Genomic DNA, 15,856 nt, shown 5'->3' with positions numbered 1-15,856 from the left:
ATTCCAAGTGGGTGGTGGCCTGCCTCATCACATCCCTGCATACCATCTGTTTTCATGGAAGTCCTCCATTACCAGTTAATTTTTATCAATGCACTTCAGTGATTTAATTGAACATGTAACTAAACACTCCAATACTGGTTAAACAGTTGACACTTCTGTTGGAAATGGGATAAGGGGATACGCAGGCTGGAATGCAGGACAGTTCTATCAACACCTTAATGAACTCACGAAGTTTCAATGACATATGACACATTTCTAAATAGCCAAATTTGTTTAGAGTAAACACAAAATTTCAAACTATCTTTGTGAATTCTCAAAATCTAAGTTCAGATTATTCAAAATCTAACTGCAGATTGCAGTTAATGCACTTTGAGGCTTTTTTGTTTTTTTAAACCACTCCGGATTACAGCAGAAAGTCAGATGAACACCTTTTATTGTACTTGGAAGATGTTTGATAGAACTCTAGAACTAGAGGAAGCATGCTTCCTTCATTTTTCATGTCTCATCTTCCATGAGAAACAAGCATACAAATAATTTGTTTCCTTCCATTTCCACAGCACAGTCCAACTACTCAGACGTTAATCATGGTAGTATATCCAGTGACAGAATGGACAAAATCTTGTTGCATAAAGAACACAGAAACTTACCCTTCAATTTATGTAGTAAGTCTAATGGGACTTCATGTACCATCCATCTGTTGACAGGATACCAGCAAAGATGACAGGGAATGTTTGCTTTCATCAGGAGAGTTTGGCAATGGCATCTTGGTAAACCCTTCATCCATGGAAGGATCATCCCCATTTTCCTCTCCTTCTTCTGATATCGTATTTAGTTTAGTTCTATAACTTTGAGATTTGTCTCCATTATGTATTTGATGCAGCTCCTCTTCACTCTTAGATGCAGTCTTTTTTAGCACTTCATGTGAGTTGGACAGGGACTGCAAATCTAGGTCCAATTTTTTAACATCCTCATTATTTTCTGACTCATCCATTAAATTTTCACCGTCCATTGTAAAAAAAATGGAGTCTGAGTCTGCAGATATGCTGAGATCCATACCATCACATTCTGGAAGTGTCTCATCCAATATTCCCTTGTCAGGAGATTCATGAAGGGCAGAATTTAATGCAGATACATTCCTGCATAGCATCTTATCCATTAGAAAACTGCGACAGTGGTCTGAAGGTAGTGTATTTGTTCTACTACCACTTTTCAAACAAGTATCTGGAATATTCGCGTTCTTCTCTACATTTTGCAAAGTCTGGCTTAGATCTTCTACAGAACTTCCACTCAAAGCAGAACAATCTGGTTCCTCTGATTCAGTTCTCTCATCTTCTTGAATTCCAGACGTTTTTGAATCTGAAGATTCAAACATATGACTTACTTGCTCCTGAGAACCAGATTCTGTAGAAATTAACTGAGACTTCTTTTCTGATACAGGAGGACCCAAGTCAGATACAGGAGACACAGGTTCAGGGCACACAAAGGTAGAGTCTACCTCCTCCTGCATACCAGGTGTAGCATTCATTGAAGATTCTTCCATCACCACTTCAGTTGAGGACAGCTCTAGGTCTAATGAGCCCTCAGTCTGAATAGCTTTTCTCCATGAACTTCTTATTTCGGTAACTAAATGGAACAAACCAAGGTCAAATTTTAGTACTTTCCATCAGTCTGGTTTTTTTCTGTCCCCTCAGTGATACAGCAATCCAAGAGGGAATACATATAGCTGCTTTATATTGTTTATGTTTCCCCAACACAAAGGGAATTCTATGTAAGAAAAAAAATCTCTTAAATCAAATTCAAAGTATTCACATCTTATTAGGTCTACTGTGTTGTATTAGACTGAGCCATTAGAAAAACATGCAACATCACTGAAATATTTATCTTTTTCTTCTTGCGTTACAAGTCAATGAACTAACCACATTTTTTATCAACGAGCATAATAAAAACAGAGTTTCAAACTCACGCAGATTTTCTGGAGTTCGGGGTATCTGATTCTTCGTTATAAATGGGTTAAAAGACAGTGAGCTAATGAGATCGTCTAATGACATTCCTTTTTCTTCACCACTGTGAGGTGAGTCAGACATCACTGACCTTGCAATCTGTAGGATGTGAGAGAACAGCAAATTCTAAGAAATCAAAATTATAACCTCTTCATTTCTGTCAGTTATGGTTAAAAATAAATCTCATTCTCCAAATCATGTGGAGAATTTGGAATATCCTAACTTTTCTGTTATTTACTACTCAGGTTCACAATGACCATAGTATGCTACAAACACAAAATGAAGGTAAGGGACTGAGATCAGATTCAATTCTCAGTTCACTCATCATCTATGAATCCACCTTTCAAATAAGAAAGTGTGCTCAGATAGAATATATTTAACACATTAGCCAAGAACTGCATAAGCTTGAAGACTAGAGATATATTAATATATTTTAAAAATTTTAGCAACTGAAACTACCATTTCAGTTAAAAATGCAATTTACTTTCCAAAATAAGCAGTGGCACATTTTACAGCAACCCTTGTGAAGGAATTCCTCAAATATTAAATAGAATACCTAAAAGGAAAAGTATTTCTATTTCTGCTTAAAATTACCAAGTCCCTGTGAAATATTTAACCTGAATAACTTAAGAATTCAACAGTTCTTTTTGTTTCCAAATATATACAGTGTACTTCACAGACTTAAGTGCAACCATACCATGATTCTACTGAATATACTATTCACTTCACCATGATTTTTAAGTATGATACCTGCACAAACTCCAAGCTTTCAGTGTGTACTTTTATCAGTCCACTCTAAAACTCCATGACTGATAACTATCTAGCAGAAAAAGGTATCTTTCAATGTATGTGGATTACAAGAGACATTTTTTGTTATAATTAGTGATTTGTTCTCCAAACTTAGTGATTGTTTACTTAAAAACTAATAAAAATTACATCCTAACCTCTTCTGCCAGTTCATCTCTGGCTTTCTCAAGAAGGTAATCTTTTTTTGCAGAAGACTTTGGCCGGGTAACATTTTCACCTGCATTCTCCTCCACTTCTGAAGTAGGGAATTCTTCCTTTCCATTTTTCAAGTTTTTTTGAGGCACAGGTTTTTCATTTCCCACACAAGTATTCAAGTTCTACAGGAATACAAAGGAACTATTAGTCGTTTTAAAATCAAGAAAGGATATTAGCATAAACTGCTGTAAAATTTCTGAACTGCAATGGCCCCACAGTGTTTAGTCAACAAAAATATTTCAGTCTTGAATTCTAACGAAATACAAAATATTTTTACAACTGTATTCAAAGCAGGACCTAAGTAGTGACTAGGATAGGTGTTACATGCAACACAGATGCACTTGCAACAACCCTGATCACACTACAGTGAACAGTTGTGCAGTGAACAACTGTACATCCAAGTTGCTTTTACCCTACATTTTCACACTTAAATTTCATTTACAGCTTAAAGAAACAAAGTCTGACCACTGCCCACATCAAAAGACTGTTTCAGCAAACAGGGAATCACTCACACACTGCATGTTATACAGGAAGTCCGATACAAGGGCACCTACTTCCTACTGTTCTTTCCTAAAGCTTAGTGAAGTCACTGAGAGTTAGCTTTTACAATTTTGCCAGACTAACTCAATTGTGTAAAAATATTGCTCAAAAAACAACAAAAACCACCCCAAAAACCTCACAAAACAAACCAAAGCCCCCAAAAAACCACCCCCAAAACCATTTTCCACAAAGTCTAAGTTTCAACCAATATAAAAAGGACATCATAAGTTTAACTTATTTCAAAGATATATACATTTTTAATTAACAGGTCTTCATTTTCAGATGCTTCTGACGACGACGGCACCGATGAGCTCCTCAAGAAGGGAGAGAAACAAAAAAAAACCCAACAATTTTAGAGACAAATTAAACAACTGGAATGCAAATCTTTAGAAGGCTGTAATACACTGTGTGCTCCGTATCTGTCCGTTACGATTTCCCTCAATTCGTCCCGGTCATCAGAAAGCAGTTTTACTATAGGGAGAACAGTGTGACAATTAGAGCAGCTTTAGCCCTAGTTGTGTATCAGCCTCCCAAAAACAGTAAATTAATAAACTCTGGTATTGATTAGCACCAGAAAAAGAAGAGATTTTTCAATACACTCGTAAACAAGTCTTCTGCATTCTACTACAAAAGATAACTGGAAAGACTTCTGCACACTTGACAACATCCTTTTTCCTATGCAGTCTTTGTCTGAACCATTTCTGGCATCCACAAGTCTGTTCCTATGTAAACTTGATATTTAACAATCACCTGGCTACCAAAAACTTCAGCTTTATCACTTCTAGTAAGTTTCGTGCCAATGGCATAGCTCTCAAAACTGCACAGTTCTTACTTGCTAGAAAAAGCACACCTTAAAATGTTTTTGATGTTATTTGTCTGTAGCCCCAGAAGCAGACATGCCTCCATACTGTATGAAGTCACTGAAAGAAATCCGGGATTTAATTGTTGACTACTTTGAGAGCCTCTGAGACTTATATGCAACTACATCTACTGATGTCTAAGAATGGATAGCATTATAGCATTCCTTTGCTAACTCCCTTGCTCCCTTAGTAGATAACGTTCAAAGATTTGTGGGAGCCATACTATGAAAGACAGCATTATTCAAAAGATCATTAAATATTCCTGGACTAAGCAAATGACTAAAGGGAAAAAACCTTCTAGGATAACATTGTTCTGTGTTTAACCCTTTGCTGGTACTGTAGGAAGAGTAGCTACAGAATGTGACTGTAAGTCTCAAGAAAAGTAATGAAAAAAGGCTTGTAGAGTAGGTTTAGCCTGAGAAACAGAAGGTTCTGTTCTCTCCATCGGTCTCTTGAAATCTTCGAATATAGCAAGAAAAAAATCTTGCAATTTGACTGCTACTCCTCCTATTCAGCAACAGCCAGTTGATCAATCTGTCATCAACTGGGGAAAGCAGCAGCTACTTTAGGACTATCTTTCTAAAGCAACTAGTTGTGATGGAAGGAGTGGGCTACTAAAACATTCTACTAAGACTCAAGTGATGCAAAATATTCCGGTCCAATAAGTAAACTTCTAATTCTTCTACTGCTTTTTTATCAAATTCTCATTAGGCATACCTTCTTGAGGGTACTAATGTTGTACTGGTCGTGGCTTCCACATCACTTTCCTCATGGCATTCTTCATGATCATAGTCATAATTATCTAGAAAAGCAACCCAAAAGTTTCAGTATTGCTTCCATTTTCTTCACTTAGGCTTCCCATGTGACACAACTCACTCACACTACTTCTGTAGACAACACACTGGATAGATTTTACACTTCAAGAAAAATAAATTAATACATAAGCAGGATAGTACTATCAATCCTTTTGCTCAGGCAGTACCTGTAGTAACAGATGCCCCTAGCAGCCAGCACCTCTTTCTGTTGTTCCTGAACACATGCTCAAGAACATGATTCTATCAGGGGCCCTGCACATATCAATCAGACTTTTTACCTTCCTCCAAACTACAGTCCCAGCCACATCATCATTATCCCCACCTCTCCACATACACCTCAATTGTACAGTACATCAATTCCACAAAGCACAATTCCACCCACCTTTACTCCAACTGCATTAATCAATAAATATCTCTGTGGATATACTCATTCCTCTTGCTGCCTCAGTCCAAGCAAGGCGAAGCATTGCATAAGTAAATGTTACAGAAGTAAATGTTTTGAACATTACTGGAGGTGCACATACCTCAGTCATGGACTGTCTAGAACAATGTACTGACTCTGGCACATCTTGAATACACAGCCAAAGTTTAGCATCAGTACTTCTCTGCTAATACTAAATTTCAGCTTTTGCAGGGACAAATGGCATTTCCCATCACATTTAACTCAACACATCAAAAATCCAAGCTCACTTCTAGTAGTTAGGTGAGGTCACTGTTCTGCTTTTGGATTTGGCCCTATTAACAGACAGAAGTTTTCTTAATGGCTGTTTTATCAGATAATGAATCTCAACCACAGAGAGAATGTCACAATCTGTCTCAAGCTTTCTGATTCTACCAGCTCACAGCATCATAGTACAGTACTTCAATCTTTTAAATTTTTAAGGCAAACTATGTTCCAAATCCAATTCTGTAGCTTTTCCTCTGCAGCTTCTAGCCTTATACCCACATACACTCAGATGGCTGGAGCAGTATTTTCACCTTTGTAACCAAAAGGATCTTCCCACCATTTTTTTGCATCTTGAAATTCCAATACATCTCTGCTATGCCATTTTTCCTAAAACGAATTCTAAATGACATGATTCAAGCAGTCTCCCTCCTTGCTTTGTAGCTTTTAACTTGTAACTTTGTACTAGTGACAGTCAAGACTTGGTCAGTAAGTAAAATGAGGTCACATACAGTAAAATATCATCAGATCATCAGCCAATTAGCATGTGCAACAACCATGCCTGATCAAAGTGAGCTCTGATCAACACTATTAACCAAATGACTGAATGCAACTAACACAAATTAAGTGAGGTCCTGACCAAATGGCGCAGTCACTAAGGAATAAAGTATTTCAGTGTACCAGGGAAAGATAGTTATGTGGGAGGACACCTTTGATTTCTTTTCCTAGATAGTCAACGGGAAAGTTTTACCTTCTTTCTCTATTACTCCTCCAACCCAAAATAACCTTTACTGTTAGACTGAATGTATTCTGTAGAATTCTGATGAATAAACAAACCTTTAACGGGCATCTGTCTCAACATCCTTTCTGCAAGAACAACACAATATCAAACAGCTCAGCACTGGGTTTTTGCCAAGCTTCAGAGAATCTCCAAGACACTACAAAGTTGAAAAATGCAAGGCAATTTTGGCAAAGAGTCATTCAGAACCAATTACCACAGACTATCAAAGACCATCTGCAAATGCAAGAACAGAACCTTTTTGACTCCACGTAACTTTTAACAACTGTGGTGGTGGGAAAGAAGGAAAAGGGAGTTTCTCCTGTTCACCTACCTGAAAATGACTGATTAAGGACACTATCTTCATCTTCGTCTGAAGAACTAAAAGACTGAAGTGATGAAGCTGGTTGCTTTCAAAAGGAAAAGTTACATGAGCAGGCAGAAAAAGTCAGTTTATCAACAGCAATTAACAGACAGTTATTTAAAACAACTTTCCTGCTAACCAGCTGTCAGACTCAACTTCTCCTCTCTCTGCTGAGTAGCTACATAAGAGTATAATTATAATCTCCGTCAGTGTGAGCTTCAAAATGGAAATTATTGTTCCTTCATCAAATACATCGCTTTAAAAGGGGAAAATAGAAATCAGCAAATATTCAGCCCGAACATACAAAATGCTCAGCTTCCACAAGGGGACAGAGAAACAAACCAAAAACCAATCTGCTCACTCTTATGCTGACCTACCATCTCAACATCTCCATCAGTATAACAAAGTCAAATGTATTCTCTTTAAGAAATATATTCTCTTTAAGAAAAATGTATTCTCCTTACTTCTTAAAGCAGAACTGGGCATACTGTACTACCTGAGTCCCCTCACCTTATCTATAAAGCTGAAGTGTTGTACCAGAACATACTTGTTTAAACCTACATCCTCTCTCACCTTCACCCTCTTCTCTTTCCCAGAATCAGATAAAATTAATACTACTTACCAGATCATCTTTAAAGATTAAATTAAAAGGACATTGGCCAAGAATAATTTTCCACTTTGATTCCCAGATTTCCTGTTTTCTGGGAAGAGACTGATGCATTGGCTCACAATGCTCTTGCCTTCTTCTTAGACTGTAATACATAAACATGGAAAATGAAGACACCTGTTGGTAGAGATACCAATTCTACATAAAGAGGGAAAGTATTATGTGTTCTCTCTTACCCTGACAAACCTCTGATATGTATCAATTTATCCATGCATTTATGCAAACACTAAGAACTGAAATTCACAACCAAAAAAGCTGCTGCTAGGCAGTCTTCATGTTTCTTACAGCAGAATTGGAAAAACTACACTATATACAATAAACACTTTAAATTTCCCTAAGCCAGTTACAGATGACAGTTTTAAAAATCTCAGAACTTATTAATGCAACAAGACAAAAAAAAGCAAAAATCAGATCAGCGAGCAAATGAGACCCCCAGGAACAAAGACCAAAATATTAATGAAACAAAGGCAAACAGTAATTTTCCCAGAGGCATATGACTGAACCAACATGTTTTTTGCTGTAATATTTTTCTAGAAAAGACTCCAGTAGATATGATCCTACTATTTAAGAACAAGCAATTAGAGAAAATCTCCCAACAATTACCTTTCTGTGTTCAGCTCCTGTAGTGCATTCTTGTAGGATGTAACCACATCCTCAATTCCGTGAAGTTCTTTTAATTTACACGGACAACACTCATCTCTCAATGTCATCAGGGCTTCATTTAGCAACTGAATAACTGTTAGGAAATTCAGATTTCCCTCTTCATATAAATTTCCTGTACAAAACTTGAAGTAGAGCAAGCAATTAAAAAAATTATTAGTGAACACTACCAATATCAGAAAGTTTTGTCTTCTGTAGTCAGAGCCAGGACACTGTATACTTTATACTTAGATTCAGGTCCTGATAGTTACATTTTTCAAAAAATACATTCTAGGTTAAAGCAATACAAGCCCAGAAAACTTCAGCAATGAGGTATTCTGTTTAACCACTGCCCCAAAAGATACGGCCCAACAGCACTGATGCCATAACTGAACAACACCATATACTACACTATGGAAACAAAAGCCAATTGGTTGAAGCACTGGTTAAAACAGCCAACATAATTTTAATGTCTAAACCACAAAAAAGTCAAGTACTATTATCAAGCAGACTCATCAATGTATTTACTAAACCGAAGAAGTTAATGAGTTAGAAATAACAAATACAAAACAGCACTATAATAATAAGAAATCTCTACATATGAATTACACATTTTTTATGCACCCTTCTGCAATTACCTCTAATAATCCATGAAGTACCGTTTAAACTTTTTAAGGTACTTAATTACATTCTTGGGGACTAAATAAAACAGTTTAGCAATTCAGCAGAAGGACAAAAACCACTTACTCTATACATGTTACTTTCAATTCTGTAAGTCAACAATGCTGGAACACTCATAACAACATCAGTTCCATCTAGAATACATGGGTTAACACAGTCTTCAAGTACAGAATCCACAACTTCCTTTTCTTTTTTCAGAGATGTAAGCATTTCCACTATAAGTGCCCACATACTGCGGACCTTAACAGGAAAGGAGAAAAACACTGTGTTAAAATGTTTGTTGTAACACCTACAAGAGTATCAAAACAGCATGAAAGCAGACGAAAGGGCTAACATAATCACAGGCAGACAAGTGCAAATAACAATATCTGACAGTAGGTGTTGCAGAAATGTTAGAATTCAACACATTGTCACAGCAGGAACAAAATGCTCACCTTCTGAATTCTCTCAGTTGTGTCATTTTTGTTTTGGTCATTTTGCTTCATCCTATATGCACATGTAAAACAGAAGTTCAAGCGGACTACAGTGAAATTACAGTTCATATTTCATAAAATTGAGCATCTAATTATTACATCCTAACTTAGTTACAAGGAAAAGCACTTACTTACCTGCTAAACTGCTTCTGCATAACCGCATATTCAGACTTTGTCCGTTTTATTGCTCTAAATAAAAACCTAGGAAGAAATTCAACAGCTAGTATAGGCTTATCAGAATTGCTTACAGTCACTAACCAATTGTTTCTCATCCCAGCAGCAATAAGTAAGTTACTCTAAGTATCTATTAGCAATGTGAACTACAAACATATTCAGCAATTCTACAGTACCTAAATCCCTCACTTTCAAAAGACCAGAGAACAGAATACTGGAGTACAAGCAGCTGGACCACAGAAGCTTTTTTGTCAAAGCGCTTTTATTGACATTTTAAGCATGTAAAAACGTAGTAGTCTGATTTTCAGAAAAATTAGGTGCCTAAATCATGCTTCATTCAAAAGGATCTTTGGAGTTCAGATGCATTGTCAAGAATGAAAAAAAAAACTATAAAGAGTTTCATTTGTGAAGGGTATCACTCAAACAGTAGTAATATTTCCCAAACAAGGTCACAGGAGACACAGAATTAGAGGAATCAGAGACATTTAGGAGACTTCGATCTCTGGAAATCATATTTTTGAGCCTTCCATTGAAAGCAGAGCCTTCAATTATGCTACTCATCATCTTGTCAAACCAAGTCTTAAATATTTCCAATATTTCACTTCTGAGGGCAACCTTTTTCAGTTTAATTGTTCTCACAAGATACTTTTTTAAATCTCTAGATGGAGTTTCCCGCAAAACACCGGCTGCCTTGTCCTGTTAGGGCACATCTTTGTGAAGAGTACCTCCACATTCTCTACAACTATTTTTTAGGTACTGAAACTCTGATTAAACCCCTAGCATTGCCTTTTTCAAGCTAAACAAACCAAACTTCTACAGCTTTTACTCATACATTTCACATTCTGAAATCCTCTCATCCACTGCAGTACTCTGCTAGTATCTCTCCCATCTTTCATTCTCTACCTTCAAGTGGGCTGATCAAAACTGAACATAGTATTCCACATGCGGCATTAGAATTGCCACCTCCAGCCAGCAACTAAGTACCACACAGCTGTCCACTCACCTCCCACCTCCCCAGCCCCAGCAGAATAGGAAGAATCTGAAAAATGGTAAAATTTATGGGCTGAGATAAGAACAGCTTAATAACTAAAATAAAAATACTATAACATAGATGTAAAGGAAGAAGGGAGAAAATAGTAAAACTGAAGAAAAATGTGTCATGCATAATACAATCGCCTACCATCTGCTGAGCAGCGCTCATTCCCATACATGGCATGCTGCTGGTCCTGGTTACCAGGACACACTGCTGACTCATGCTCAGCTTATGGCCACACACTACTCTCACTTCTGATTCCTTTTAGCAGAGCTACATCACAGCTAATCACCCACAAACCTGTCCTGCTGTTGGGGACTATTCTCTGTCTCTCAGGTGCAGAACCTCACACTGGTCTTTGTTAAACTCCACACAATTTTTGTTGTGCAAATCTCCAGACCCAGTAAGGTCTCTCTGTGAAATGTTTCCACACCGCAGTACCTTCCTCCCTCACAGTTTGACACTATCTGCAAGTTTCGTGGGCTTGTATTCAAGCCTGTCATCCATATTCCTTAAGAAGACACAGCACCAGCCTCATAGAATTCCATTCATAGACCAGTTACTTGAGTAACTTTGAGGCACTATCATCCTTTGGGCTCATCCCTTTAACTAGCCTTCTGTCTTTCTAAATATGTCAGATATGTTCTGAAACAATGCCAGGTAAGTATCCCTGTGCCTTGGATGAAAGCAACAAAACCTTTGCTTTACCCTCTTCTGCTATCAGTGTTTTGTTGCTTCTTCCCCCACTGCTTCTTGGCACAGAGACTGGGCTACTGATCTTACCCATGCAGCCTAAGGCAAAGCACATATTGGGTATCCTAACTTGTGAGACTTGCAACTTATCATTTTGCTCAGGAGCAGATCTAAATTGTCCACGCACTTCCACCTCCTAATAACATACTACAAGATTCTTTATTCAAGCTCTTAGCAGGCTCTTGGAACTTTAGCTGAACTTAGGCCTTCCGAGATACATCACTGCACACCTGAGAAATATTTCTGTATTTATGTCGCAAGAGTCAGTTCCCTTTTCTATATTCCATATGTTGCTACACTGTCTTAATCAGGCTGGTTCCTTGTTGCACCTGTTTGTTTTTTGACTTAAGAAGATGGAACACACATGACCTTCAGCAAGGATCTCAGAAAGTATCCCATCACTCATGCGCGTTCCCGCTTTCCACAAGATACCTCCTCTACAGTTCCCCAGGCCAGTGGAAATACACTCAAATTAAAAGGTCCATGTTATCAGTTTTCCTCTTGTCTTCCTCACATTCCTTTGCATTTCAAGTTCTACAGCCTTGGCTGCAGTGACCATAAAAGCCCTCTAACGTCTCCAAAGAAGTTGTTTCTCTCATTTACACACAGTGAGTTCAAGAGAGTACCACCCCTACTCAGCACACTTAGTGACTGCATCACAAAGTCATCTTCCAGGTACTGCTCGTTCTCACACTGCTAATGCATCACTGAGCCACTTTCCCAGCAAATACCAGGATAAGCTGAAGTCCTCTGTAAGAATCAAGGTCAGCAGAAACCCACCACAAGGTCTCCCTGGATGCTAAGCCCTCATCCAAAGGCATGAAACATGACCGGTCCTATTGTATGGAGTTGTACTACATGCACATATACTACTGACACTGCTCTTTTACCTACAGTGCAACCCCTCACCCTTTTCTGCCATTTACTAAACAACTCACAACTGTCCATGACAGTGCTGCAGTCATGTAAACTATCCCACGCAAATTCTGCAAATTCTGCTGATACATAACTCTATGTTTGCATAGAAAGTTCCAGCTCATGACATTTCTCAAGCTTGGAGTGTTTGCCATAAACAAGAACTAAGAATAGCATACTTTTGTGAAATAATTAAGGTCTAAGTAAATAAAATGTATCTTGCAGTCAATAAAAAAACCCAAATGTTTCATCTTCAGAATGTTGTATTTTACCCTTCAGAAGAAATCACACTGCTATACATGCAGAATTCCCTGACCATTTTAATGCCCAAGTAACATATAGCATCTCCTAAACTCTTAATTTCTTTAGACTACTATGTTTCACAAAAAATCTACAAGCAGAACTGTGGATGAAAAAAAGTAAAGGAGGAAAACATGGGAGGAGTTCAACAGACTGACCTCTGTGATGTAAAGCATATAAAGACTTTTCAAATCCTTCTAAAAACACATACACAAGTCAGCTTTTATGAAAAGACTCACTTTTTTTAAATTACTTACTGTGCTTTTCTCCTATATTCTTGAAAAACAAAGTATTCCCTTTGAAGAATTTGCAGCAGTTTACTGTATGCAACTCTGTGTCTTGCTTTTGCTATATACCTATTCCGAGGTCTCCGCATTACAGCTTCAGCAAAAGGTATACCAATGCCTAAACAGAAACCAGGGTTTGGATCACATTACTTGCTTTTAGCAAATTGGCAACTTCCTAATCTACCTAGATCAAACTGCAATAATCACAAATCAAGATGCTCATTTTTACCTGGACTGAAACATAGCATGCAGTGTACTGCCACTTTTGCCTTTTTTTCTGTTGTATACACTTTCATTCCCTCCCTCTCACTCCCTTTCTATATTCTTTAGGTTACAATAATACAAGACACCAGACAGACAGATCTGATCCTTCAGAATTCTTCAGGTTCCGAAAAAGAAAATTGTGTAGTCATCCAATACTTTTGAACCAAAGCATTGTTTGTGTGGGTAATGGTGCAGAGCATTGCACAGGTGAATCTTGGAACAAGACCCATAAAGCAATAGAGAGTAAAACCATCTGCATTGTTCTATCAGCAGTAGCTCTGTGCAAATGCACAGAAAGACTCTGACCTGAGCATCCAACTAAGAACTTCTTAAAGCTCCTGACACATATTAAAGACATAATACATTTACAAACACAACATATGAAGCATTTTTATTGTCCCACACAGCTTACCTACAGAGAGTTTTTTCATGTTCTCAATCATTATGTATCTTGCAAAACAGTAGAACACATGAACAAATTTAGCACCACCAGGAGAAATCAGTGTGGAAGGTGTAATCTGTGGAAGACTTACTTTCTTCTGCCGCTAGAAAAGTACAATAATTTTAAATGCAAAACTAATCTGAGAAGTAAAGCATGAACAACAGCAATCAAAGACTGGTCTACATACCAAAATGCTGCAGATTACCCAGTAGCAAGCCTGATGCAAAGCTAAATGACTTTGCCCACCCCTGTTAACACCTACTGTAGTCAGCAGAAGAGTATATAGCTTTTTCCCATGTTCCCAACACTCACTCAGTTCTGTACACAAGATGGTTTCAATGCAAAGACTATAACCACTGTTGGATAAACGTTAAAAATTGGTGCCCTCCTCATTCCTAACTGTTAACGCCTATCTTTGAAAACACATTCAAGTTTTCTTTCATAAATGCTACTGAAGGCATAAGTTGGTGTACTTTAATCATATTTAAAGATATTGTAGCATTGGTTTTCATCTTACCCACTATTACTAAAATACTAAAGTGTTGAGGAACATAAAAAACAAGATTTTTAGAACAATCATTAAAACAAAGGCAGCATAAGAAAGCAACACAATAACCAACAATACTTGAAGCGATTTTGTTTTGTTTTTAAAAAGCTTGCCTTACATTGTAGCCCCTTTCCCATATACAAGAAAATACTATTAATTAAGTTTTTTATCCATCTGAGTCAGCTTTCACAATAAGAAACACCTTCCCAAGCAACTTAAACAAACAACCCTCAAGCTGAAGGAAGTTATTCCCACCCATGGTTAAGAGACTCTCTAGACTTCCGTTTAATCAAATACTGTTACCCAAAAGCAAACCACAGCAGTTTTAGAACCCAACTAGGTCTCTGTCTTCCAAATTCCCCAATGCCAACATCTTTTCTTCAAGGAAGTCCAAGATAAACTACATGAAAGAATATACAAAGTAAAACTGAATTCCTTGATAAAAATTTTCTTATTTGAAACTCTGATATAAAACAGTTCCCTCAGAAACAAAATAAGGTCACAGAAACCAGTAGAGCATCAACTTCCACTTTTCATAATACTCACTGAAATTTCTCTTAGCCACAGACAGCAGTGCTTCCTAAATCTAGGACTTGATAGACTTGAGATTGCAGATTGCCTTTTCATTTAAAAAGAGAAAAAAAAAAAAAAGAAAAGAAAAAAAAGCCATGTCAAAACACATTCAAATATTCAGATTCCTAATTAACCATTGTAAAATCAAGAGTAAGACACAGATTTTGTATTGATACCGAGCCAAAAAACGAGGGGCACACATCCCAGACCAAGAACAGATAAAGGTTTGTCAAATTACAATGTTTTCTTTTCATAAGTTAATTACAGATTATTTCAGAGAGAGGTTTGTCTGCAGCTCTTTCTAACTTGGGACAGAGGAAGAAGAGAAAAAAAAAAAAAGAGGGCAGAACTGACCATTTTCATATCACTGGTCTTCCTCCTGCAATGCTGCAATGCATGGAGACAGGTTTTTTTGTATGACAGAGCTGTTTCAGCTTATACATTCAAATGCATAAGCTGATACACCTCTGTCATAGAAAAAAACTATTAAAGTACACAGGGTTCTTGCCATGTCGAAGGTCCTGGAAACAATCCATAAATGACAAATGGTATTTTCTGTTTGGTCAGAAAGAACAGGACAAGTAGACTAGTTATCACCTATTAAAATTTATATCAAAGTTGCCAAGTAACAGAAACAACTAATACAGGCAAGGTTTCAGACTGGATCAAAATTGACTAAATTGTGATCAAAACTAAAGAAATTCTCTGTCTGCATGCTCTTCTTCCAAAGTATTCCCCAAGAAACCACTTCCTTCCCCTCCAGCAACTATATAAAACATAAAGGGCACAGCAGTAACCTCAGAAGCCAAACACTTACTTGAAAGTTTGTCTTGCACGGTGCTTATCCAGCTTAGTAAACAAGAAGCGGGCAATGACAGAAAACGCTTTGCCGTTCGGTTGAGCAAACATATTCCTAATACACAAATAAACACCCACATCAGAAGTAGGTATGGTGACAAATTAACAGAGCACTTTTACTGTCTGCTAAAGACTACAAAACAGTATTATGTCACAGAATATTTAATTGAATACTCTATTTCCTATGTAAAAGTATATACCTTTCATCCTGTCTAACATGGGTGAAA

The 15,856-nt window shown here is 37.3% G+C and overlaps 1 protein-coding gene and 1 non-coding gene across 3 annotated transcripts in view; both read right to left on the bottom strand.

Moving 5' to 3' along the window:
* HAUS6 (HAUS augmin like complex subunit 6) overlaps positions 1 to 15,680 on the bottom strand; it is a 31,268-nt gene extending 15,588 nt beyond the window's left edge. For both annotated transcript variants that reach the window (XM_031056861.1, XM_031056860.1), the window contains exons 1-15: positions 15,589 to 15,680; positions 14,745 to 14,817; positions 13,622 to 13,754; positions 12,916 to 13,063; positions 9,619 to 9,684; positions 9,445 to 9,496; positions 9,077 to 9,250; positions 8,294 to 8,475; positions 7,646 to 7,775; positions 6,994 to 7,069; positions 5,120 to 5,204; positions 3,796 to 3,856; positions 2,945 to 3,124; positions 1,964 to 2,099; positions 648 to 1,623 (exon numbers count right to left, since the gene is read on the bottom strand). In XM_031056861.1, coding sequence (XP_030912721.1) covers positions 680 to 1,623; positions 1,964 to 2,099; positions 2,945 to 3,124; positions 3,796 to 3,856; positions 5,120 to 5,204; positions 6,994 to 7,069; positions 7,646 to 7,775; positions 8,294 to 8,475; positions 9,077 to 9,250; positions 9,445 to 9,496; positions 9,619 to 9,684; positions 12,916 to 13,063; positions 13,622 to 13,754; positions 14,745 to 14,817; positions 15,589 to 15,680 — 2,532 coding nt within the window. In that variant the 3' untranslated portion in view covers positions 648 to 679. The remainder of the gene's footprint in view (positions 1 to 647; positions 1,624 to 1,963; positions 2,100 to 2,944; positions 3,125 to 3,795; positions 3,857 to 5,119; positions 5,205 to 6,993; positions 7,070 to 7,645; positions 7,776 to 8,293; positions 8,476 to 9,076; positions 9,251 to 9,444; positions 9,497 to 9,618; positions 9,685 to 12,915; positions 13,064 to 13,621; positions 13,755 to 14,744; positions 14,818 to 15,588) is intronic.
* On the bottom strand, positions 3,945 to 4,075 carry LOC115947857. Its single transcript, XR_004081704.1, has one exon.
* Positions 15,681 to 15,856: the final 176 nt, after the last annotated feature.

The sequence above is a fragment of the Geospiza fortis genome, unplaced genomic scaffold, assembly GCF_000277835.1.
Source record: "Geospiza fortis unplaced genomic scaffold, GeoFor_1.0 scaffold12, whole genome shotgun sequence".
NCBI classification, from domain to species: Eukaryota; Metazoa; Chordata; class Aves; order Passeriformes; family Thraupidae; genus Geospiza; species Geospiza fortis.
This window is presented reverse-complemented; position numbering and strand designations above follow the sequence as displayed.